Source organism: Pelophylax lessonae (genome assembly GCF_965119305.1).
Source record: "Pelophylax lessonae genome assembly, chromosome: 8".
In the NCBI taxonomy this organism is placed as follows: Eukaryota; Metazoa; Chordata; class Amphibia; order Anura; family Ranidae; genus Pelophylax; species Pelophylax lessonae.
Genome location: NC_138775.1, coordinates 69,085,330 through 69,112,746, shown reverse-complemented (window position 1 = coordinate 69,112,746; position 27,417 = coordinate 69,085,330). Strand labels below are relative to the sequence as shown.

The 27,417-nt window shown below is 45.7% G+C and overlaps 1 protein-coding gene across 1 annotated transcript in view; it reads right to left on the bottom strand.

The window, feature by feature from the left end:
* Positions 1-27,417, bottom strand: part of DCP1A (decapping mRNA 1A) — a 139,475-nt gene that overhangs the window by 59,936 nt on the left and 52,122 nt on the right. The window contains exon 5 of the mRNA XM_082266389.1: positions 16,360-16,477. Within this exon, the coding sequence (XP_082122515.1) occupies positions 16,360-16,477 (118 nt within the window). The remainder of the gene's footprint in view (positions 1-16,359; positions 16,478-27,417) is intronic.

Genomic DNA, 27,417 nt, shown 5'->3' with positions numbered 1-27,417 from the left:
AGCACACAAGGTGTTATCATGGTTGCGCCTTGAACTCATGCCTATGAGCATCGACCACACCCAAAGAAATTACTACTGCAAACTGCAGAGGGGTTTCACCAGGAATCTCTTAAGTGGGTATTAACACAAAGGACACTTCCTTCTTGGTGTTGGGGCTCTGGTTTTCACTGTGGCTTTAACCTAATAAACAGAGAAGCCACCATGAATCCCCATGAAGCATTTAAGAAAACCACCACTCTAGTGATTAACAAAGCAGTGACCCACTTTAAAAGTAACAAGATTCCCAGAAACACATATCCTGCAAGACCGAGAACCGTATACTCAGTAACTGCAGGGCAGGACTCCCAAGGAGGCAAAACAGAAAACCCAATAAAGCTCAATAGTAAGGGAAAGAGGCACCACTGTACCTCTCCTACCTGAGCCTGGCCGGTGCTCGCGGTGCCTGCTTCCACCGATGCTGCAATCCTTTCTTCCATGTCAGAAAAGGTGCAGCGTGCTGACAGATTCTCTCCGAATGTTTGTACATTCAAATGCTGCTTTCCCGCGTCCCCCGCTGTGGACCGGAAGCGGAAGCACCGACCTTCGACCTGCCTCCTGACCCCTGCGAATGCGGCCGGAGCTAGAGCCGTCACGCCCCCTCCGGAAGTCTCGTCCACCGGAACTGACGCCACACGTCCCCGTGATCAGGGTCCGAAAAATGCGGGAAATTTAAACGAAAAAACGATTCCCCGCCTGCTGCCGGTTAAGCAGCCGAATGGCGGACCCCCGACACCCGGACAAGGATCTTCCAAAGGGTCTCTGCTCCCCTGAGCGAGAGAGGTCAGTGGCTCCGGAGCGTACCCCCTTTGTACTCAGGGAGGGGAGCTGGGATGGTCCTCGATATACATCAACAAAAATGGGCATCAAACTTTTCCTCTCCCCCTGGAGAGAGCGCAGCCCTTTCACCAAGCTCCTGCAATGCTTCCACCATGGAGGAGGAAACACAAATGACTGAGGCATGGTGGAAGAGGAGGAGTTTTTATCTTGCAGTGTTTCCTGTGAATTGGGTGGAGCTGCGCTCTCTCCAGTTGCTGTCCTGAAAGGCGACCTGAGAAAACTCCTTCTTGATCCCCCAAGAGACAATCTGATATTTCTTGGATCAACTTAAAAATGTTAGTGTCCAGTTACAGTGTTTCACAAAAGTTAGTACACCCCTTAAATTTTTGTAAATATTTTATTATATCTTTTCATGTGACAACACTGAAGAAATGACACTTTGCTACAATGTAAAGTAGTGAGTATACAGCTTGCATAACAGTGTAAATTTTCTGTCCAAATTGGGCCCACAGTGTTAATATTTTGAGGCCACCATTATTTTCCAGCACTGCCTGAACCTTCTTGGACATGGAGTTCACCAGAGCTTCACAGGTTGCCACTGGAGTCCTCTTCCACTCCTCCATGACGACAAACAGGGCTGGTGGATGATTGAGACCTAGTGCTCCTCCACCTTCCATTTGAGGATGCCCCATATATGCTCAATAGGGTTTAGGTCTGGAGACATGCTTAGACATTTGGCATGTCATTTTTTTTTGGTGGGGAACGGGTACCTAGATTTGACAGGTACGCGCTTCTTCTTCCGCTTGGGCTGCCTAGGTGGCTCAAGTGGAAGTTCTCCGCTTCCCCTCCCTTCCAGCAATCTTCTGGGACACGTCCCAGGTCTCAGAACATTGCTCGTCCACTCAGGACACGCAGCTAGACTCGCGCATGCCCACACTAGAGAGGGCGGCACCACGGGGAGAGGAGGGAGAACACTTTTTGTAGCTGCTGACTTTTAATAAACACAAAAAAAGCGGGTGCAACTCTGCCTTAAAGTGAATACCTCATTACCAAGTTCACTATTTGGACCACCTATGTATTTATACATGTTGATTGTCATAGCCCCCCCCCCCCCCATCTCTCTTCTCAAGAGAGAATAAATGTAGTTTCTCTAATCTTTCCTCGTAGTTGAGCTCCTCCATGTTATCAGTTTTATTGTCCTTCTCTGCGCTTTCTCCAGTTCATTCCAATATCCTTTTTTTAAATTTGTGCCCAAAACTGAACTGCATATTCCAGATGAGGTCTTATTAATAATTTGAACAGGGGTAAAAGGATCTCTCTCTCTCTGCTGTCCAAACCTTTTAATACAAGAAAGGATTTTGCTTGCTTTGGAAACTGCAGCTTGGCATTGCATGCCATTATTAAGCTTATGGTCTACCAGAACATCCAGATCCTTCTCCACCATTTATTCCACCAGTTGTACTCCCCTTAGCATGTATGATTCATGCATATTCTTAGCCCCCAAGTGAATAACTTGCCACACAGTTGCCCAATTACAGTGCAGGGAGAATGGCTTGAGTGTTGGGAACATCCTGTAAGGACGTTATTCCACTGCATAGCTTGGTGTCATCTGCAAAGTCTGAAATGGTACTTTTAAGCCCAGGACCTATATCATTTAAAAAATTAAAAAGGAAGAGTCCCAACACTGAACCTTGGGGTACACCACGGATAACCCGAGACCATTCAGAGTATGAATCATTACCGCTACTCTCTGAATTCTGTCTTTTAGACAGTTTTCTATCCATTTACAAACTGATATTTCCAAGCCTGTAGACTTTACCTTACACATTAGCCGTGTGTAGGGAACTGTCAAAGGATTTTGCAAAATCCTAGTATACTATGTCCACAACCACTCCGTCTAAGGTTTTACTTACCACCTCATAAAAAGAAATCTGATTTGTCTGGCAACTGTCTTTCATGAATCCATGCTGTTGCTTAAAAATGGGATTTTTGACTTACCGTAAAATCCATTTCTCTGATGTTTATTATTGGACACTGCTCCTGATCTTCATAAACATTGGGTTATACTCCCCTACATGAGTAAGGACACTAGGCAGAAAAAGAATCTGGCTATGCCTATAGGCAGTCCCAGGGTGTAAACTCCCTCTCTCTGCTATAGGTAATCAGTTTAGTTACAAGCAGTATCAGAAGAATTACAACTCCACAGGGGTGGGTGCTGTGTCCGTCAATGAACATCAGAGAAATGGATTTTACAGTAAGTCAAAAAGCCAATTTTCTCTTTCGTTCACTGACGGACACAGCTCGACGGACACAGCTCCTGATCTTCATAGCCATTGGGACGTCCCAAAGCAGTGTTAAACACGAGGGGTGGGAAAAGCAAAAAAATTCCCAAGGCTAAACAGTAGCCAACCAGGCAACAGGAGCTCAACCAAAAACAACAGGAGCCCACCTGAAAAAAAAAAAATACACCCTCAAAGAGGATCAGGTCCTCTAAACGGCAGCCTGCAAAACCTTGCGGCCAAAAGAAGCATCCACAGATGCCAACATCCACTTTTATAAAACTTTGTGAAAGTGTGCACCGACGACCAGGTAGCCACCTTGCAAACCTGCGTCACTGACGCCTGATGACGGAAGGCCCAGGAGGCACTAAGCGCCCAAGTAGAGTGCGCCTTGACAGTGAAAGGAGGAACCCAAACCTTGATTGAATAGGCCTGAATAACTGTCTGTCTGATCCATCTAAAAATGGCCACAGAGGAAGTGGAAAACCCTTTCCGAGGCCCATCCGTGAGCACAAATAGTGAGTCCGACTTCCTAAAAGACTCCTTAGCTGCCAAGTACACCCTCATTTCCAGGACTACATCCAAGGCATGCAAGGTAATTTCCTTTGGATGTTTAGGCCTGGGACACAGGGAAGGCAACACAATGTCTTCATTCAAATGAAAATCAGAGACAACCTTTGAGAGGAACGACGGACAAGGGGGCGAAGAACCACCTTATCTCTATGAATCACCAGGTAAGGTGGACAGGATAACGCCGCCAGTTCCGACACCCTGCGCTCAGAGTTAATAGCCACCAAAAAAGCCACCTTCTGAGACAATGTAAGCAAGGAAGGGACCACCAGTGACAGACTGTTCGTCTCTGACATTGAAGTACAATACACATCATCATAAGTGTAAACACAGAACCCAGTAGATAACAGGTGAGTATATCAGCATATCCAACGATGTGTGGAAGACAGGTGGTTGAGCTGACGATATCAGCATCTGCTATGAGTCTGACTGTGTGAAGCAGTCATCACATGTTTCTTGAGATACATGGTTGACAAATATATCACTGTCCCATTTGAAGCAATTCAAATCATATTCTCAGTGTCCATTAGGTATCTGTCTTTCACTCCCAGTGACGGTGAGTACTGTCACATATGTTCCCCCCCAAAAGGTAGACTAACCAGGTACCAGACTTCAAATCAGTCTGTGCCTGAGTTAGTCAGGTAACAAGTCCCAAATAGTCAATCCATCATGGCAGCTTCCTTGACAAAGTTTCACATAGTTTGTAAGTTTTTCTTGGCAGGGCGCATGGAGCTCTCATCAAGTCAGTGGCCTTGCACACATCTTCCTGGGTTACCAATTGTTGCAGGCAGAGGTCAGCAGCACTAGGCCTGGATGCCTGCTCTTCTGCTGTAGGCTCACTGGGTTATTCTTCCTCAGCAGAAAAATCTATTAAATCCCCAGTCTCTGGAATTGCTGAAAGTCCAGGGCGTGGGCTGGTGGCCCTTGGGCTCAGTGCCAATACTTTGGCAGGTGACTTATCCATAACATCCTCCGATGGAAAGTCACTTAAATCTGTGATACGTGGTTAGGGAATGAGGATGGCTTTCTCTTCTCCCATACCTTTAAACTGCAGCTGGGAAGATGAGCTAGCTGCTTCATCTCCCGTACCTTTATCCAGCTGCTGGACAGATGCATTCCTCCATCCAAGCTCATCATGTGCAGAAACAGGTTCATCAAGGTGAGTCAACACTTGTTGCATCCGCCATAAGACCTCCGCATCACAAACCGTGGGTGCAGGTGAGCAAAGCACAGTATTACTGTGCCACATTGCCTACTCTTCAGCCAGAATTTCCAGACAGTCAGCTGGTACTTCTGGATATTCCCAGGTTAGGGGAGCCCAGCCCTGGTGCTGAGCAGAGTCTAGCAACCATCTGTAGGCGATCTCCAGCTCCCATTTTTTTTTTAAACGGCCAGAAGCTCCATATCTTCCAGTGCCAGGAGCACTTCTGAGATGTTCAGAATCCTCTCTCTGTAATCCATAATTTCCTCTAACTGCCACTCCAAATTGCGCTCGAAGTTAGGGTTCCCTGACAGCTTCTCGTACAACAGTCCCTGGCCGCCGTAGCCAAAGCCTTCCGTTGGGCTGTCATCTGCTATCCAAGGGCATGTTTGGGATACATGCCACCGGAGGGCTCTATAGCAGTGTTAATTTCGTCGACTAAAACTGACTAAAACGTTTTCATCGACTAAATTAACAATTTTAGTCGACTAAAATACGACTAAAACTAAAACAATTCAGATGACTAAAATACGACTAAAACTAAAATGGCATTTTAGTCAAAAGACTATAACTAAAACTAAATTGAAATTTGCTGCCAAAATTAACACTGGTGCATGCTCAAAGCTTAATACCATAAATAATAACATATTAGATTTTTCACTCCAGGACCAGCAGTAGTATATAAGGAGTTTGGAAATTGTAGAGAAATGCTTAAATAATGCATTACAAATTACAATTGAACTACACCCATTAGATTATGACTAAAACGAGTTTTAGTCGACTAAAATATAGGACGTTTTAGTTGACTAAAATGTACTGGAGTTTTAGTCGACTAAATTCGACTAAAACTAAAAAACACTTTCAGAAGACTAAAATGCCATTTTAGTCCTAAGACTAAGACTAAAACTAAATTGAAATTTGCTGCCAAAATTAACACTGCTCTATAGCTCTCTTACAACCGCATCTCTGCCCAGACCAGCCTGCTTAACTCAGATGTCTGGTCCATGTGCAGTGTATCTCCCAAAAACAGCTCCCGCAATCCATATCGCGACCAGTACCTTTTCTGGATGGAGGGGAGGATTTTTCCCTGGTGGCGCTGCTCACGGGCCAGCTTTTCCTTCCAGAGATCCAAAAGCACAGAATCATACCATCCTAGCAGGACCTGCTCTGACACTGGTCCCCTGTGCTGTATGTGCATCTCTCGCAACCTCCTTTCAAATTCCTCTTCCATGGCGGCTGATATCTGTACCTTTCCTCTTCTGCTATCCGGACCTTGGATCTCGGTGGAGGTTTGGATGTCCCAGACTGCAGGAATCATCCCACTGTTTGTCACCAATGTAACGGAACCGCGACCCACACTGTGCTTGTGGACTTCAGTCAGTATACCGCTTCCTCTAGCTGACAACTTAGCTTGTACAAGTTAAGTAACCTTCTCCTTAACTGAACAGTCACACAGTATTTATATACAGAATGGACACCCCCCCCCCCCCGATCAAATTACCCCATCAGGTCAGGGGTTGCCTAATTACATTATCATATGCAGATGAAATTGTATACAGAAATAGAATTAGGGATCGACCGATTATCGGCAAAGCCAATATATCGAGGGCCGATATGCACTTTCCCCCCGATATATCGGAATCGGCCCCGGAGGTTACCGATACTGCCGATTTTTCAGGAAAGTGCTTGTACCGGAGTGATGCCTGCAACTAGAGGCATCACCCCGGTACCGGCGTCCATAGCCGAGGGTCGGCTGTCTTGTAATGACAACCGATGTGGCTGAGAAGCCGCTCGGCTATCATTACAAGGAGCGGGAGGGGACATCCTTTCCCCTCCCGCCGCATTCCGCGGCTCGCCCGGGTTTCCCGTCCCACCAGGAGACCCAGGCAACCAGCCTGCATGGCGGCCGAAGATCTGATCAAAGCCGCATTCGGTTCTGATCGGGTCTCCATGCAAAAACTGGCGCCAGATTTAAAAAAACGGCAGCATTCAAAACCGCCAAACTTGGCGTTTTGAATGCGTTTAAGTGCAGAGGAGGGGTTTGGGGTCTTTTAGACCCCCAGATCCCTCCACAAGAGTACCTGTGAAGGGAAAAAAAAAATACTGATATGCATTGGCAGAAATATGGGTATCGGCAACGAAAAACCGATCTCGGTCGATCTCTAAATAGAATTAACCTGAACTAATTATCTAGCCATCTGGACAGAAATATAGGAGTTTATTTACAATTAACAATGGGACAGACAGGCTTAACAGAATACACAGCACACCTTAATACACAGAAAAGAGAAAGGGACCACCAGTGACAGACTGTCAATCTCTGACATTGAAGTACAATACACATTATGAAGTACAATACACATTATCATAAGTGTAAACACACAACCCCAGTAGATAACAGGTGAGTATATCAGCATGTTCAACGATGTGTGGAAGACAGGTGGTTGAGCGGATATTAGCATCTGCCATTAGTCTGACTGTGTGAAGCAGTCTTCACATGTTTCTTGAGATACATGGTTGACAAATATCACTGTCCCATTTGAAGCAATCCAAACCATATTTCCAGTGTCTATTAAGTATCTGTCTTTCATTCCCAGTGACGGTGGCCGCCGTGCATAGAAACACAGGCTACAGCAAAATGCCAGCCCCGCACAGCACCACAAGGCCTCCAGGGACCCAGGAGGGATCTGGTAGGAGACCCCACAAGGTACAACCCCCCATGCACAGCAGTCGCTGGTGGCGCACCCCCACGGCCACCCATCGCGAGCATAGCGGTTTCTCCCACCCCAGGACGTGGACCAGACCACCCACACAGCCCCAGCATAAGTGGATGAGGGTGGGGGGTAGGATGGGGGACAGATGAAAGGGGGGTGCCTGATGGGAACCCGGGGGTCCAACTGTCCCAAGGAGGGGCCCATGTCCACCCCAAAACCCTTCAGGGGGAGGGAGGGGGGGTCAGCTACTCACCATACCAGGAACCAGGTGGGCACTGCACCAGACAGAACCCTTCGCCATCTAAAAACGGGGGGCTGTCGGCCAGGAGGAGCGCTGAGACTCGGGACAAGACCCCGGTCGTATGCGACCTTGCGAGGCGTTTAACTTGCAGGCCAGCCCCCGTCAAGTGGGGATAGGTCGCGGCCGACCTAGCGCCGAGCTGAGGACTGCATAAGCTCAGACTGGGGTGACCACTGGATCTAGATTATCTGGCAGTTGATTGTAGATCTTACAGGAAAAAAACAGAAGTAAAAAATTTCTATCTAAAAAAAAAAATTGCCATGACCAGAGATCCCAGCAATGAACTAGGTCCTTACTCCTGACTAGGCAGAAAAAAACTGAGTACCTATAGCAGGGAGAGGGAGTATACCCCCTGGGACTGATTTTTCTGCCAAGTATTCTACTCCTGTAGGGGGCAGTATAATAATGGTTATGAAGATCAGGAGCTGTGTCCGTCAATGAACAAAATACATATTTTTTCCTAGCAAGAACTCACCTATGTGTTTTTTTTTTTTTTTTTTAACTCTCCAATTTCTATAGAAGTTAAACTAATAGGTCTATAGTTACTTGGTAACCCGATAGAACACCTTTGGGATGAATTAGAGCAGGACTGCAAGCCAGGACTTCTTGTTGAACATCAATGCCTGATCTTACAAATGCACTTCTGGAAGAATGGTTAAACATTCCCATAGACACATTCCTAAACCTTGTGGACAGTATTCCCAGAAGAATTGAATCTTTTATAGCTGCACAGAGTGGGCCAACTCAATATTGAATCCTACGGACTAAGACTGGGATGTCATTAAAGTTCATGTGCATGTAAAGACAGGTGTCCCAATACTTTTGGTGATATAGTGTATTTTGCAGAGTGTTCACATGCAGTCGTTTTGAAGAATTCCCATTTCTGGGAATCAACGCCAATATTCCCTCCCAGTCTAAGCCTTGGAGAACAGCCCTCAATCCTTGGAAAATGTTCTCTTTTATTAAAGTGATTGCAAAAAGGTACATTTTGTTAATGTTAAAAATAACAAACATGTCTATTCTTACCTGCTCTGTGCAATGAAATTGCACAGAACGGCCACGAACCTACAAAAAGGGTCCCTGCCAGCACTCCTGGCCCCTCCCCTCTGTCCAGCGCCCCCATGGGGGCACTCGTGCATCTTCGCACCCGAGCCCCGCTGCGGTGTCCATTGACAAACAGTGGGACTCTGCCCCATCCCTCACTCCCTTGTCACTGGTTTTGATTGAAAGCACTGGGAGCCATTTGCTGCTGGGGCACAAGCCAGCGAGACCCCGAAGGGAGAGAAGAGGTGCAGACGTTCACAGCGCGGGATCGAAGGAGGGTTCAGATAAGTAAAAAGGGGGGGGGGGGGTCTGACATCTAAACCTTTTTTAGGTTTAGATGTCAGAACTAGGCTTTACAACCACTTTAAAGTGTTTTTATATTTCCAGCATGTGTCTGTTGCTTACAGCTAACATTAACCTCTTTACCACTAGCCACTGTGCTGCTACTGCGGCACAGTGGCTCGTTATCGTCTAGCGACGTAGACCTACGTCGCTAGACTCCTCCCCCTGTAGGCGACGCTCGCGCGCCGCCAGAGGCGCGCTCGCGCTGTTTTCATTCACAGCGGGAGTCGGGCCAGGGGAGGAGTGGCTGCGATCACCGCTGCTCTGCCCCAATCGTCGGGGAATCCAGTTTGGAGATCCGCCCGCCTGTGTAAACAGAGCGGGCGGATCTCCTAAGTGACAGGGAGTGACAGATCGGAGTGTTCAACATAGCTGAACATCCGATCTGTCCCTGGCTCACTCAGTCACCTCCCCCCCCCCCCCCACACGTTAGTAAGCACCAGGCATACATTAACCCCTCCCTGTCCAATAAAATTAACCCCTTCCCTGCCAGTGTCATTTTTACAGTAACAGTGCATATATATAGCACTGATTACTGCAGTAATGTCACTGGTACCCCCAAAAGTGTCAAAAATGTCAGTCAAGGGTCCGATCTGTCCGCCGCAATGTCGCAGTCCCGCAAAAAAAAAAAAATCGCAGATCGCCGCCATTACTCCTTAAAAAAAAAAAAAAAAAACACCAAAAATGACAGAAATCTTTCCCTTAGTTAGTAAACGCAATAACTTTTGCGCAAACCAATCAAAATACGCTTATTGCGTTTTTTTTTTACCAAACATAGGTAGCAGAAAACGAATTGGCCAAAATTTTTTTTAAAAAAATTGGTTTTTACATCTTTTTTGGGGGGAATTTCATATAAAAAAATGTTAAAAATATTGTTATTTTTTTCAAAAATAAAACGCACTTTTTTTGTTTATAGCGCAAAAAGTAAAAATCGCACAGGTGATCAAACACCACCAAAAGAAAGCTCTGTTTGTGGGTAAAAAAGGACGTAAATTTTGTTTGGGTTACGGCCTCGCACGACCGCGCAATTGTCAGTTAAGGTCGCACAGTGCCGAATCGCAAAAAGTGGCCCAGACATAAGACAGCAAAATGCTCTAGTGGTAAAGTGGTTAAACTGAAACCATGTTATTGTCACCGCTACCCAGATGTTCTTTTATACACTGAACAAAATTATAAAAAACACAACACTTGTTTCTGCCCCCATTTTTCATGAGCTGAACTCAAAGATCTAAGACTTTTTCTATGTAAACAAAAGGCCTATTGCGCTCAAATATTGTTCACAATTCTGTCTAAATCTGTGTAAGGCTCCATGTACACGGGACGTTGTTAAAAGTCCTTTTGAATGCTGGAATTTTTAGGACGTTTGAAACGTCCGTTCGGTCGCGTTTGTACCCGCGTTTAGCGGCGTTTGTGTTTAGAACCGTTCCTAGAGGTCAAAAAAAATTATTCCCCTTTAATATGGAAAAACGCGAACGCTAAACGCGGGTCATGGCATTTGGACGCGTTCGGACGCGTTTGTGCGTTTGAAACGCCGGGAAACACACGTTCGAACGCAAATAATTGCGTTCTAAAAAAAGTCCCTGAACGCAACTGCCTGCAAATGACTGTAAACGACCTGGTGTACATGGACAGATAAGATAAAATGTAGATGGGTTCAGGGGCTTCTGAAAAAAACGCCCAACAGCCCCTAAACGGCCATTTCCAGCATCCCGTGTACATGGAGCCTAAGGGTCCTTTCACACGGCCGCTCCGTGTGTCCGCAAATCATCCTATTTTTTTGCGGATGATTTGCAGACATAATGTAAGTGAATGGCACTGCGGATGTCAGCGGAATACCATCCGCTGACATCCGATTTTCCTCCTTTCAGTTCTGTTCCATTTTTTTCGAATGGAACAGAACCCTATTTTTTCTTCCGTGTAAAAAACGGAAAGGAAGGAAAATCGGATGTCTGCGGTGTCATCCGCTGACATCCGCAGTGCCATATACTTACATTTTGTCCGCATATCATCCGCAAACGGATGGGATGATATGCAGGCACACGGAGCGGATGACAGAAATGTCATCCGCTCCGTGGAAAAAAAAAAGTCCCGCAGCGGACCTTTCACACGGAGCGGCCGTGTGAAAGAAGCCTTAGAGAGCACTTCTCTTTTGCCGAGATAATCCATCCACCTCACAGGTGTGGCATATCAAGATGCTGATTAGACATGATTATTGCACAGGTGTGCCTTAGGCTGGCCACAATGAAAATCAAAAAACGTGCTGCGCCAGAAGTGCACAAAAATAATTAGTGATTACATGAATCAACAAGTGTTATCAACAAAATATGGTGTCCATCATATGTGCTCTGATGAAACATAAATGTTCATATAAAGTGCTCCAAAGTAATGATTAGTATATCCAGGTGATGACAGGACAGCCTCAATCCCTTGTGAATCAAGCAGGAACCACCAGTGTGTGAACTCCCTCCACCAGTAAGATTGGCCTCTCACCTTGATACCAGACCCAAAAGGGCCAGCATGAGCATATCAGGGGATAAACAGACTATCACATGTGATAGTCTGTTTATCCCCTGATATGCTCATGCTGGCCCTTTTGTGTCTGGTATCAAGGTGAGAGGCCAATCTTACTGGTGGAGGGAGTTCACACACTGGTGGTTCCTGCTTGATTCACAAGGGATTGAGGCTGTCCTGTCATCACCTGGATATACTAATCATTACTTTGGAGCACTTTATATGAACATTTATGTTTCATCAGAGCACATATGATGGACACCATATTTTGTTGATAACACTTGTTGATTCATGTAATCACTAATTATTTTTGTGCACTTCTGGCGCAGCACGTTTTTTGATTTTTATGTTTTTGTTGTGAGGTGTGGACACAATTTGTGTATGCAGCCGGATTTATATATTGATTTATTCTAGCACATTTTATACACATTTGAATTTCACTTAGTCTTGCGCTGATAGTTTTTTCACTATATTCATTTGGCCACAATGAAAGGCCACTCTAAAATGTGCAGTTTTATCACACAGCACAATGCCACAGATGTCGCAAGTTTTGAGGGAGCGTGCAATTGGCATGCTGACTACAGGAATGTCCACCAGAGCTGTTGGCCGTGAATAGAATGTTCATTTCTCTACCATAAGCAGTCTCCAAATGAGTTTCAGAGAATTTGGCAGTACATCCAACCGGCCTCACAACCGCAGACCACGTTTAACCACGCCAGCCCAGGACCTCCACATCCAGAATCTTCACCTCCAAGATCGTCTGGGACCAGCCACCCAGACAGCTGCTGCAACAATCGGTTTGCATAACTAAAGAATTTCTGCACAAACGGTCAAAAATGGTCTCAGGGAAGCTCATCTACATGTTCGTCATCCTTGTCGGGGTTTCAACCTGACTGCAGTTCATCGTCGTAACTGACTTGAGTGGGCAAATGCTCACATTCGATGGCATCTGTCACTTTGGAGAGGTGTTCTCTTCACAGATGAATTCTGGTTTTCTTACATCTTTTGGAGTTCAGCTCATGAAAAATGGGGGCAAAAACAAGTGTTGCATTTATCATTTTGTTCAGTATATGAACATTGCCAATAAGCTCTGCATGGTCTGAGATGAACAGGTCCAGCAGAGCATCATTTCTAGTTGGGGCATCTATGAACTTAACCATAAAACGGTCTTAAAAAGCAGAACATTTTGTGCGGTTTGCAATCTACACAAATATAAATTGTGTGAAATTCCAAAGAAAGAATGAACAGTACAGGAATTTGATAAAAACGTGCTTTGTGCCATAAATTCTTAATCAGTGATATTACTCTATAATTGCAATATCACACATGCAAAAATATTGCAAGTAATAAATCAATCAAATCCAAACATGATAGTCCACAAGTGCACATATATTCCTTATTCCGAATTGATTAGCCTCTTATCAGAAAATTAGACCTCAATTAGGTCTATCCATGCCTTAGTGAGTTTCCCCCCTCACTCCAGGTTTATATAGCAATATCCTTTGGTAATGGCTCCTATAGTTGCAGCTGGATACTCGAACCGGATAGTGTGAAGTAAAATGACAAGAGACAAGCTTTAATTGCGCAATGTTGTATAAAATCAACGATTGTTTATTTAATAAGTTACTCACAAGATTCCAGTAAAGACAGGCAGTTTGTTAATACACTTGTCTACAGCCCCGGCGGGGATGCCGATGTCACCGCTATTTCCTCCGCCCGACATATGTTTCGTCGTAATAAAAGTCCTCGATGGGGCATTAACCAAACAAGGCTATTTAGTGAGACAAGGGTGTTTACGCTCATGAACGTCCTGTTTCCAAGGAGCTCTGTCTGCTTCCGCTCCCAGCAAGCGACTTGAGTCCGTAGCATGCTTTGCTCAGCAGCAGTTAGCAGGCTGTGCAGCAGCCAGCATTACAGGCCTCAGAGTCCAAAGACGACTGCCCAGAGCAGCAATGTGCATTAAAGGCCTCCCGATGAGAGTCTCACTCCCAACGACAACTGTACAGAGCAGAGAGCACTCACTGTGAGGGTGTACATTACAATTACAGGCCTCCTCAGACCACCCTCCAGAGCACTGTGGAGAATTACAGGCCCCCTCAGACCACCGTCCAGAGTACTGCGCAGAATTATAGGCCAGGCCTCCCCAGACCATCCAGAGTAGCTAAATCTTTATCTGTGAGTTTGTTCAAACCTTAATACTATAAGTAATAACATATTCAATTTTTTTTTACTCCAGGAGTATATATAGAATTTGGAAATGCTTAAATAATTCACTTAGGGGAGGAGGGGTTTTCTTAGTTATGCACACATGCCTGAACTAATGGCAGATGGATTTCAGGAAGTACATTATATGTGAATTATCCACCCTTACTCAAGATGGCCATTGCTGGAAATCCTAAGGGGGGGGGGGGTTCTTTTACAAAGATGTTTTTCTTAGGGTTTTTCAGTCATTTAACACACAACAGTGCAAAAGTATAATTACAAATGAAAGAGCAAAAAAAAGTGTACAAGTGGGTCACAAGTATCAAAAACAAACTAAAATAAAATAGTCATTGTCATAATAACTGCAGATAGAGTGGATACCAGCGGATTGTGGGGATGTACGCAACAAGGGAAAAGCCCTACTGTGTTGGGTCTGCTCCAACTATTCAACAAGTGCAAGCCACAACCTGGAAGCAGGGGTGGACCAAGCACCACATGGTACCTAGGCGGTATGTTTCACAGTGATTTCTCAACAAAATAAATCAGAGACATGGATCGATGGGCGAGTTTGCTTTGCATATTAAAAGTGAATTAAATAGTGTTTTTGGTGGGGCTCAGATGCAGTGTCGTTCGGCTTTAACAGTTAGGTTAAGTTTTGGGGTTCATTGAGGCTGGTACTATGTTACTGGAGAGGTTTTTGCATCAAACAAGCTGACCTATTACACCAACTGAGGTTAGAGCATCTGCAATTCTGAGTGGAGTTCATGTATAATACATGTGACATGGTGATAAAATCAACTGTTAAAGTGCAACATTCTTATAGTAAGTATTGAGTATAGCTTGTAGGTCAGGGACATAGGTGCACACATTATTTTCATTTGTCTTTGTTGCCCAATATTCTGGTGTCAAAACAGTTACTGTAGCTCCCGCACCAAAACCAAACATACTGGTAGCGACCTGGCTCAGTTAAAAGTTCTATCCAGTGGTGAATTCTGCTACTGCCCAGGCCCTGGAAGGGGTGTTCATGCAAATCTAGGCAGCTTTATGACAGCTAAGTAACATACTTGCCCTGGATTTCTCCCTGGAATTGGCTGTTGACACTGTCCAACACTAGAAAGGACGCTACATGGAGGATCTGCCAAGTGCCCTTTAAAAAACTGGCAACTATGCCATTGGATACAGACTGATGTACAGTTTAGTAAGGGCATGGAAAAGCTTTAAAGATGGAAGCAGCAAGACACTTATCACATCTACATACTTACATCCAGGTCTCAAAATCATATCCTACTCTAATAGAGACAGCATTCAGCAAGCACTTGGAGGATTAAACTGTATTTAGAAGTCTACATTAAGTCAATCGGGCCCTTAATAAATCTCTCGGTGCCTTTGTGGATATGCCAGGCTGACACCGGGGCCAATCTTGCGTGGGCGGCTCATCAGGATTATTTTATGATCCATCTGGAACACAGCAGCTAAATAAGCAGTTCCCATTGCTGGCCTGTGGTTTAATTATTACAAGTAGATTGCAGTGTAAGAGCAGGCACAGGACTGAACTCAGGACATGCATGAAGTTTGCTCAAAGGCAACAATATTTGGCTTGAACTTTCACATTAAGCGAGTCAAAAGATGCATATAGAGATACAGAGGCCTTTTCACCTGGAAAAGACATCCCCCTTCCTCAACAAAAGCATCCAATCAATATTCTAAAGCCTTGTGCACACTGGGTTTTTAGCCTATGCGACCAAATTCCAGCGTTTTTGTGTGCCCAGTAGGCACAAATGCAACATCTGGCCCTGCTGCCAGTAGCCTGTGAAAAATCTATGAGGGGCTGAAATACGTGGCAGCTGGACACCGTATTGAGTGGTACTCACGTTTAGGGCTGTATGCATATAGGAACGTATGCCTGGAATGCATGTATTCTGACAGGGAACAGATATTTAGACTGGGTGATGCATTTGCCTGGATTTTCCACCAAAATATTCTCACGTTGAGCTCTCCAAATAACTGCGTGACATTTCCCTCAAACGGTTTCTCCAAATAAATGCACAATAATTTCACTTACACTGGTGACAAAAGCAGCTGAAAGAAAACTTTACCAATATGGTGTATCATTCACCTAACAATATTGTTCAATCTACCAACAACTATGTAATGTAGGAGTATGTCTGTCTGGAAACAAACTAAATACATTTGTTTAGTCAGGCCTTCACATTACATTGGTAAAGCATGAGTACAATTGTGGGATTGTCGAGTTTTGTAATGGGTATCGGGGCCTGGCGTTAAGCTAGGATCCCATGCAGAAATGTAATTATTAAAAACACTGCTACACTTCAGTGTCTTTCCAAATAGGACTGAACAGTTACAGGAAGGCAAACCCACCTTTTCGTATTCATTCTTAGCCTTGCTCAACATCTCTAGGATATCAATTGGTTGGGATCTGCATCCATTAATTGGACTTTTTCTATTTTTTGCCCTTTCCGTCTCCTGCTGGACCACTCTGGAAACACAAAGCACAGATTATTACGAACATGGTTTTGCCAATGAATTCCTGCTATACACAAACTTTTTTAATAAAATCTACAATACAGTGACAAGGCTGAACAGAGAGTATTGTATTTTCAGTTATTATGCTTTTTAATTTAGTCAGATTTATTTTAAGGTGTTACATTTTAACATAATTGCTGCAGTATGATTATATTGTACTATCTGACTTAGACCATTCTGGTTGTCCTCCTGGTGGCGATCTATTAATTAGATCCTCTGCTTAACAGTAAGGATAAACTTCAGGTTCACTTATTTTCAACCTGAGTGCAGCCTTTTCAGGTTTGACCGGGTCATCCATGCGAGTCCCCAGTACATCCACCATTCATGTACACCATACTCATTCCCCTGAGGGGGGGGGGGGGGGAATGGAACCCGCAACAGGCCTTCATAACCTTTTTGGGGACAGGATATGGGATGGGCCTTACCAACTTAACATCCTCTTATTATGGGGACAAGGCACCTTGAAATGGGGGGGGGGGGGGTTGGAGAGACTTTGGCCATCTCCTTACAAGGTGCTCTTCCAAAATTGAATGGCACATGGTATGGTCACATTCCCAGCTGCAACTGCCTTTAACCACCTGTAATTGCAACTGCATCATCTGTCCATGCACAGATGTCTATTGAAGTCACACCCAAAATCACCAAAAGTAGTGCATGTACTACTTTTTCAAATCGATGCAGAACCACAAAGTCAGCGTTGCATCCATTTGAACACTGCCATTGCTAGCAATAGGATGTGACTTATCGTGCAATTTGACCCAATGACAAATCGCTCCAAGTGCAGCCCCTTCCTCTCCTAGCCTGAGTGCTGCTATGCCAGGGATGGAAAGAGGCTGAGATTAAGATAGATTTATGTACTTCCAGCATACTACCTGTAAATTCCACTGTCGGTTGATGTCACTCAGCTGGTCCAGGCGCTCTGGAGCGATCCTGACTTCAATGGCAGGATTCACCCAGATACCTGACCGGCCAGCGGGCTTAGCCTCTTAGTGAGACTGAGCCAACTAATTCCTGCCCCAGGGCTCCTGTGAGAGGGGCAAAGCAGAGAGAAGATGCAGCTTTGACTCACTGAAGACCGTAAAACGAGCGATCAGTGGTCTTTGATCGCTCGGTTCTTGGTCTTAAAGGCAGCAGGGCACCGGTTCTTCTTTTCCCTAGGGGAGTATGAATGTTTATTTTAAATTCCCACACTTCTCTTTTAAATAATGGGATTTTCGACTTACCGTAAAATCCATTTCTCTGATGTTCATTGACGGACACAGCCCCTGATCTTCATAACCATTGGGTTATTCTGCCCCCTACAGGAGTAGGACACTAGGCAGAAAAAGAATCTGGATATGCCTATGGGAAGTCCCAGGGGGTATACTCCCTCTCTCTGCTATAGGTATTCCGTTTAGTTACAAGCAGTGTCAGAAGAATTACAACTCCACAGAGGGGTGGGTGCTGTGTCCGTCAAACATCAGTAACGGATTTTACGGTAAGTCAAAAATCCCATTTTCTTTTTCGTTCACTGACGGACACAGCTCCCGATCTTCATAACCATTGGGATGTCCCAAAGCAGTATTAACATGAGGGGTGGGAACAGCAAAAAATTCCCAGGCTAAACAGTAGCTAACCAGGCAACAGGAGCTCAACCAAAACAACAGGAGCCCACCTGAAAAAACAATACACCCTCAAAGTGGATCAGGTCCTCTAAACCGCAACCTGCAAAACCTTGCAGCCAAAAGAAGCATCCGCAGATGCCAACATATCCACTTTATGAAAGTTTGTGAAAGTGTGCACCGACGACCAGGTAGCCGCCTTCCAAATCTGCGTCACTGACGCCTGATGACGGAAGGCCCAGGAGGCACTAAGCGCCTGAGAAGAGTGCGCTTTGACAGGGAAAGGAGGAACCTGACACTTGATGGAAAAGGCCTGAATAAACATCTGTCTGATCCATCTGGAAATGGTTGCAGAAGAAGCAGACAACCCTTTCCAAGGCCCATCCATAAGCACAAATACTGAGTAGGACTTTCTAAAAGACTCCATAGCTGCCAAGTACACCCTAATTGCCCAGACCACATCCAAGGCAGGCAAGGCAATTTCCTTTGGATGTTTAGGCCTGGGACACAGGGAAGGCAACACAATGTCTTCATTCAAATGAAATTCAGAGACAACCTTTAGGAGGAACGAAGGACAGGGGCAAAGAACCACCTTATCTCTGTGAATCACCAGGTAAGGTGAACGACATGATAACACCGCCAGTTCTGACACCCTGCGTGCACAGGAGATAGCCACCAAAAAAGCCACCTTCAGAGACAACGTAAGCAAGGGAATCTCCCCAAGATTCTCAAAAGGAGGCTTCTGGAGCACCAAAAGAACCAAATTGAGGTCCCAAGGCAGCAACGGAGACCGCACTGGAAGAGTCAAATGTTGGACATCCTGAAGAAAGGTACGAACCAGCGAGTGTATGGCCAAGGGTCGTTGGAAGAAGACCGCCAAAGCCGACACCTGGCCCTTATGGTATTCAAGGCCAATTTCTGTTCAACCCCCTGTTGAAGTAAGGTCAAGATCCGAATCACCTAGAACGAGCGAGGTCTTCCACGTACGATGGTAGATCTTCCTAGAAGTAGGATTTCCAAGCTTTTAACAGATTAGGGATCACCAACCTAGATAAACCTCTCATCTTTCAGCACCTGACATTCAACAGCCAAGCCATCAAAGCCAGCGACTGTAAAGCAGGATGGAGTATTGGTCCTTGGGACAGCAGATCCTCCCTGAGAGGAAGCCTCCAAAGAACATGGGCGACCAACCGCATTAGATCGGCGCACCAAGCCAGGCGAGGCAAGTCCAGAGCCACTAAGATAACCGGAATCCCTTCTGCCTCGATCCTGCATAGAAGTCTTGGCAGAAGCTTGAGAAGAGGGAAGGCATAAAACTTCTGCACCTTTCAGTTGAGCTGAGACGCCAACGGATCAACCTCCGGGTTGCCCCACCGGAGACACAACCGATAAAACACCTCCGGGTGAAGGGACCACTTCCCTTGGTCCAATGACTGGTGACTGAGGTAATCTGCCTGCCAGTTTTCCACCCTGGGAATGCGTACGGCAGAGAAGGCTGGAACAAACTGTTCTGCACACCTTAGAATGTCGGCTACCACCAGAGCCGAATGGACTCTTCTTGTGCCCCCCTGGTGATTGACATAAGCCAAGACCGTGGCATTATCCGATTGAATGCGCACTGGACATCCCTGAAGACAATCAGTCCAATGGTCCAGACACAGTGTGGTCGCTTAAAATACCAATACTTTGATCGGTAGTCTGGAAACTTCCAGTGTCCAGATCCCCTGAGAAGAATGTTTGCCGAGGATGCCTCCCCAGCCAGACAGGCTGGCTTCCGTGGTGATCACTGTCCAATACAAGGGGAGGAAGGATTTTCCCAGACGAAGCGTAAGAGAACAAAGCCGCTATATCAGGGACTCCTTCATTCCCCGGCTCAGCCAGATCCGATTGTCCAGAGACTGCAGAGTCGTGTTCCATTTGGCCAGAATCTCCCTTTGCAGGGACCTCGTATGGAACTGTGCAAACAAAACTACCTCGAAGGTAGACACCATAAGGCCCAGCACCTGCATGCAAGTCCGGAGGGATGACCATCTGCTGGACAGCAGGAGACTAATTACAGCCTGCAATTTCTGGAGTTTGTCCAGAGGAAGGAGCACTCTGGTCAAGGCTTGGTCCAGAGTCAGACCCAGATAGTCCAGCTTTGTGGACGGAAACAGAGCAGACTTCTGAAAATTCTGAATCCAGCCAAACGCCTGCAGAATTCATATGGTGATTCGCAGATTGTCCATCAGAGCAGTAGGAAACTTCGCTCACTGAAGGAGGTTGTCTAAGTAGCCCAGTACCGCTATCGCCCATTGGAGTAACAAAAGTAGCACTGGGGCTAACACTTTTGTGAAGACCTAAGGTGCATAGGCGAGACCAAAGGGCAATGCCACAAACTGATAATGCTCCCCTCCCGCGGCAAAGCGGAGGAAGCACTGGTCACCGGCACATATTGGAATGTGAAAGTAAGCATCTTTGATGTTGATAGAGGCAAGAAAATCCCAGATGCAGGGATGCCACCCCTGTGCGAATGGACTCCATTCTGAACTTCCGCATCCGTAGAAAGCAGCCCAGTGCCTTGAGGTCCAGGACTGGACGCACCTTGCCTTCCTTCTTGGGAACCGTAAACAGGTTTTAGTAAAAACCCTGAAAACGTTCCGAAGTCTGAACGGGTCAATCACCCCTTAAAAAGGACCGTGCAAGGGGACAAGAGTGAAACCTTTAATTATGTCATCCTGGGTAGCTCCAGACAGGCAAGCTCTTGAAAGGGAAGATCAGTTAAGGCTATTTTAGAAGTCTGGTCCCCAGATCAGCATTTGAGCCAAAAGACATGCCCAAGGACCACTGCCGAAACAGAGAGCCGAGCCACATCCAAAGAGGCATCACAGAGAAACTGCAGCCCCTGGACCAGCTGGTCCGATAGCTCAGCAAAGGCAGGGGGGAGCTGTTCTCCCTCCAGGTCATGGCGTAAAAGCCAAGCCCACTCAGTCAGAGTTCGCAACAATGGTGAATACCAGCCTCAGTATCGAACCAGCTAGAGTGTACATATTGTGGGCCTCCGTCTTCCTGTCAGCCAAATCCTTAAAGGCCAGGGTTCTTCAACCGGAATCATGGTTGCCTTTTTCGATCTGGAAACCAGAGGGTCCACCACCGGGGAAACAGTCCACTTCTTAATAAGGGACTCAGGACCCCAAGGGGACGCTTTGGTCATCCCCATTCTTTAGCGACAATTTTGTCAAAAGGCGGGAAAAGGAAACACCTTTGCCGCTCTGGATGGCTTGTAAGTGCCAAAAGGAAACCTGCGCCTCTGTCGCAGCTGCAACTTCCATATTCAAGGTCTCACGCACAGATACAATCAGTGCTTCCACCTAGCGCCTTTTAATGCGCGGTTGCAGATGTGGAGGAATCATCCTCACTATCAGAGCATTCCGGGTACCACCCAGCAGAAACAGGCACCTGCAGCCACCAGGATAATCTGGTGTGGCGTTTAGGAAGTGGAAAGATCCCAGGAGTCAGCACCAGGGGATGAGGAGGGGCTCACACCACCTAAATTGCCGCCCACAGGGTTCCACTGTCATGACCACTGCTATTTTCAATGGCAAATGATCGCAAAATGGCCGCTGGACTACCCAAACATAGCCGCCATGTATAGAAACACAGGCTACAGCAAAATGGCAGCCCCCTGTGGCACCAGGAAGTATCCCGAGGCTACAAGGACAGGCCCAGGCAGGATGGGGGGCCCTGGAAGGAGCCCCAACCAGGTACAACTCGCTCCCACACAGCCGATTGTCCAGTCACCGGCAGTGCAACCCCCCTGGTCCCCATCATCAGCAAAGCACCCTGCCTCCACCCCAGGAGGTGGATCAGACCACCTACACAGCCCCAAAATATGTGGATGGGGGACAGATGAAAGGGGAGGTGCCTGAAGGGAAGGAGGGGAACCTGGGGGTCTGACCGTGCCAAGGAGGGACCCACGTCCACCCCAAAACCCTCCAGGGGGAAAGGGGGTGACAGCTACTCACCATACCAGGAACCAGGTGGGCACTGCTCCAGACAGAACCTCTCGCCAACTAAATGGGGGGGGGGGGGGCTGTAGACCAGGAGGAATGCTGCGACTAGGGCCGAGACCCAGTCGTATACGACCTCGTGAGGCGTTTAACTTGCAGGCCACCCCCTGTCCAGTGGTGCTAGGTTGCGGCTGACCTAGCGCGGAGCTGAGGTCTGTTTACGCTGGCCAGACTGGGGTGACCACTGGATCCAGATTATCCAGCCTGTCGCCCAGTCCGGCAGCTGATTGTAGATCTCACAGGAAAAACCAGAAGAAAAATATTTATATCTAAAAAGAAAAAAAATTGCCAGGATCAGAGATTCCAGCAAGGAACTAGGTCATTACTACTGACTAGGCAGAAAAAAATGGAGTACCTATAGCAGAGAGGGAGTATACCCTCTGGGACTGTCCATAGGCGTAGCCAGATTCTTTTTCTGCCTAGTGTCCTACTCCGGTAGGTGGCAGTATAACCCAATGGTTAGGAAGATCAGGAGCCGTGTCCATCAGGAGCTGTGTCCGTCAATGAACGAAAGAGAAAATGTGTTCTATATATCGGATTAGAGGTCAACTTTATCTCCTCCACATGGATAATGATAAATAACTTCATCCAATACGATCCCCAGCTGACCCCTTCAATGGATATCCTGCTTCACCAGCTAAATCCTTTCAAGCCACAATGTGGCCATGACAATTCACTGCATAGTCATATTTATTTCCCTCCTGTAATCCTCTTTAATAAAAACCCTGTTAATCAACAAAACAAGCTTTACATCTTTATAGTGGCAGCTGAGCTGGTTTGTCATGTTTAAAGTCAGGTACGGTACCGCTAAAGGCAACGCCAAAGGATTCCATCCAAACGATTCTCGAACATGTCAGTCATACAACTCACTATTTGTGCAGGTCCCAAATTTGCTCACGAAAAGTTGTAGATTACGTGAAGAATGAAAACTCAGACTTTGCGTTAATGTGACATATTTGCTTGCAAAATCCTAGCGTTAAAAGTTATATAAAATAGGGTGTCAAGATTAGCACATCCATAAACTAAATGACATTCACCTCCCTGTAGCACCGTCGACAAGGAGTTCTAACAATGCAAGATGGAAGGGAGAGGGGGTTTGACAGCACTGCCCCTGACCAGCAATGCAAGTGGGAACCACCAGTGAAAGCGGGAGGGGGGTTAGAATACTGGAAATGACACCAACACAGGGGGGGTTATTATTATTATTGCAACTACTGACTTTAATGTTAGAAGCCATTATAATGTGTGCTACAGTAGTGATGGGGATGATTATTGAATGCACTGACTATAATTGGGGTTATTACTGTGACTACAGACACCAATGCTGGGGTTACTTTTGCAGTCGGGAACGAAAATGCTGAAAGGGTTTTTTGCAGTCACTGACACTAATACAGGGGTTATTTTTTGTGGTCACTGACACTAATGCTGTGGTCACTGACATTAATGCTACCGATGACAGGACTGGTTTTACTCCTTTTTCTTCACCAAAAAATGCAGCAGGAGTGAACTTTTTAGGACATTATCGCTCATCAATTTTGAATGGGCCTGGTTAACTTGATACACTGCACATCACAGATTTAAAAACACTGCTATTGCGTGGCCCTCTGGCAATGTCAGACCGCACTTGAGGTCCACTAAAATGTTTACACTGATCACCACTGTTTTAAGGTATCTTCAGGTGACTTTTTTATTTTTCTACCTTTCTATTCATGAAAATAATTCAAACAAAACTACTCAAAAGTTTATGTTTATTTATAAAGTTGTGGCAAAAAAATATTTTCTTGCCTGCACATCTCACCATTCTCTTAGGCTACGTTCACATCTCACCATTCTCTTAGGCTACGTTCACATGTGGATGTAGCAGATCGCGGGCAGAATCACCGCAATTCTGCCCATGATCCGGAAATCATTGCAAATCGCAGGAAGGCTGTGCATTGCACGTGATTTGCAATGGCACCCCAAACGCTGTGCGATGTTGCCGCAATTTCTGCCTGCCGAATCGCGGTAACATTGCGCAAACAAAATCGCGGGGCGCATGACGCCCAAAAAAGGTACAAGAGCTTCTTTAGGGCGTCATGCGTCACGTGATTTTGTTTGCGCAATGTTACCACGATTCGGCAGGCGGAAATCGCGGCAACATCGCACAGCGTTTGGGGGTGCCATTGCAAATCATGGGCAACGCACAGGCATCCCGCGATTTGCAATGATTTCCGGATCGCGGGCAGAATCGTAGTGATTCTGCCCGCGATCCGCTACGCCCATATGTGAACATAACTGCTCATAGCCACCGTTATTAACACCAATATGATAATATAGGACAGAAAAGATGTAGTACAGTGTCTGCACCTTTCAAGCTATATGAACAATGAAAAGCCATTAAAGTTGTCTCCTAAGTGATCTGGATCCTCAACGTTCAGATCTGAGTATTCAGAATTTAAGCTGATTTGGGTAATGTACACCGGACTTCTATGGTAATCGCTCAATGTAAGGATTTCTCTCCTCAGGTTTAAAACTCTTTTAAACATTATAATGAAAAGCTTAATAATGTTTATCACGTTAATCAGCAGAGTTGTGGATAAGTATTGAGATATTTTTATTTATTAAACGTGTACCATTTAGAAGTTTTGTCCATCTCTTGGATGAATAACAAATCAAAACCATTTCAGTTCCACTGGCAGCCTCCACATCCTGGGCAGCTGGCAGCTTCCGTAAGGGATTCTGTTCTGTGAATCTTTCCAAATGAAATACAATGTACCTTCACAGGCATGATATTGCATGGTGTATATATAGTCACACACAATGCTTAAACTACAAGGTACAGGTCTATACAGGAATAAATTGGATACGAGGCCAAAAGGTGTAAACCCTTATTTTACAGGGTTTTCCTAAAGCACTGCTTATGCCAATTTTTTTTTCAGGTTGTAAGGGGTGTATTTATGCATTCTATGTTGACCATAAATTGGTACCAACGCCGTAAGATTTTTGTTTTTTCACCTTAAAGTGGTTGAAAATCAAAAAAATTCAAAATTACAATGAACACACTACCTTAATCTGCAAAGCAGGACAATTATTCTGTCCCAAGTCTGGCAGGGAAATGAGCAGGCATGCTTCTGCATTACTCCTCCATTTCTCTCAGTGAAAAAAAATCCATCACCCATAAAAAATAGGTGTCGCCACGCCCCTCTCCTGCGATTGACAGCTTACCCTATAAGATTCATGCACGAAGGAAAGTGTCTCACGCCGCCGTATTCACAGATCTCTCTGCCTCCAACTCCTCCTGCTGCCCCTGGATTGGCTATTCTGCACCTCAGCTTTTACATGGGCAAGTATTGCATGTGATGTGCGCGTACTAGTACACCCACCGCATGCACTAATATCCCGAGCACTGTAGATACTTCAGGGCGTGTAGAGCTAGGAGGGGAGTCAGGCGACGTCAACACTCTGCCTCCTGAGTTCCAGGCTGCCAACACGCCTACGGAAAGGGACAGCTTCTGCAGGCAAATATAAAAAATTGGAGTGATATAGAAAGATAAAAATGATGCGATCTGTTACATTATGGTACTGCTAAGGTCGTTTTTCACATTTATGGAACATAGGGTTTACAACCACTTAAATGCATTCTATGTATTAAGGTTAAAAAAACCTTCTGCATGCAGCATCCCCCCCGGCCACCCCTCATACTTGCCTGAGCCTGATCTTAATACAGCACTGTGCACAAGTGCAGTGACTCTCTCCCTCTGCTCACAGGGCAGACTGATTGCAGCGAAAGCAATTGGCTCATGCTGCTGTCAATCAAATCCTATGATGAGGGAGTGCCAAGCCTTGCTTTCTGTGTCTATGGATTAGCTAACATGCATGAATACCCACCCAAGCAAGCAGCTTATAAGGGGGGTACTCAAAGCAGGAGGAGCCAGGAACACCATCAGGGGGACTCCATAAGAGGAGTATGGAAGCTCCTCCCTGCATGCTAGATGCATATTTTTATACCCCAAAATGCATTATTACACAACAGAAAAACTGACGGTGACCTGACAGATGGGATACTTCCATGATTTAGAACTCATAGGGCGTTCCCCAGCTTCATAAACTACTTTAATTGCATTGCCTGTCTGAGATACACGGATAAGAACACGTTTTCAGTACAAAAAAAGGCCCAAGGAGTGCCGATACACAAGTTTATCCGAGAAACAGATTTTACTCTACTTCACCATGTGTTCATTCTAAATTATAGAGCGCTAGGTAGATATAATTCATGAATTCCATTATTTCTCGCTGCCACTTCTGCAAAGAGAGGGATAAAAGTTAATTGGACAGAACTGCAGGAGAGATGGAAATCTGTTGCCAGTCATCTATCATACAGAAGAAGGGCCTTTAAAGACGATGGGCACGCTGCACAGCAAAGATTACCCTTCCAGATGATCAGAGCATCACGAAATGAGCAACACAATTATAAGAACTAATTGAACTTCCTTACTGGGAGCATGAGCATCTGGCGATGTGTTTAGTAACTGCTGTACTTACGCAGTCCCCAACAAACAGAAATTGGTTTATTCTTGCGGATCTTCCCATTGAAAAACTCTCAAGTTCATTCTGTTAAAGCTCAACTCCAGGCAAACTGTTAAATGCACAGCTAAAATACATATGTGGGAACTGCTATTCCTGTCCAAGGATTTTTATTCCTTTCCATGCAGTCCTGAGATTTATATAGACATGCTGCTAAAGGGAAAATAAATGCATTCTTATCTCCTACCCCATACTGAGATTGGACAGTGGAGAAGAAACAGGGTGATGAGCTCATCCCACAGCTCACTTTGCTCTTTCCTCCTGTCAGCATGTTCCCTGTCAGTACATATGCAAGCAGCATATCCAAGTGGCTTTTAATAGCTCCAAGTCTGAGCTCAGGGAATTATAGGCAGCTAATAAGTTAAAAACTCATTCACCTAAAGGGGTTCAAAAAGCAGAAGCAGCCTAACACTAAAATCGCTACATCTATAGACATCCACGATCTAGCACTAATCTATCTAGCCCTGTAAAGAAAAAAATCAGTATACATAGCTTATTTGAAGCCGCTCCGGTCCGGTCTCCAGCGGCGGAAGCTCTGCAGAGGATATAACCGACGACTGCGAAATGAATAGGAAGGGACATCACCCATAGTGTTACTATGGGGCTTCCGTTGTTGACCGTCTCCTCTACATCCGCCTCCATAGCAAAGCTGCGGCTGACAGCTCGGAGAAAAGCTCAGA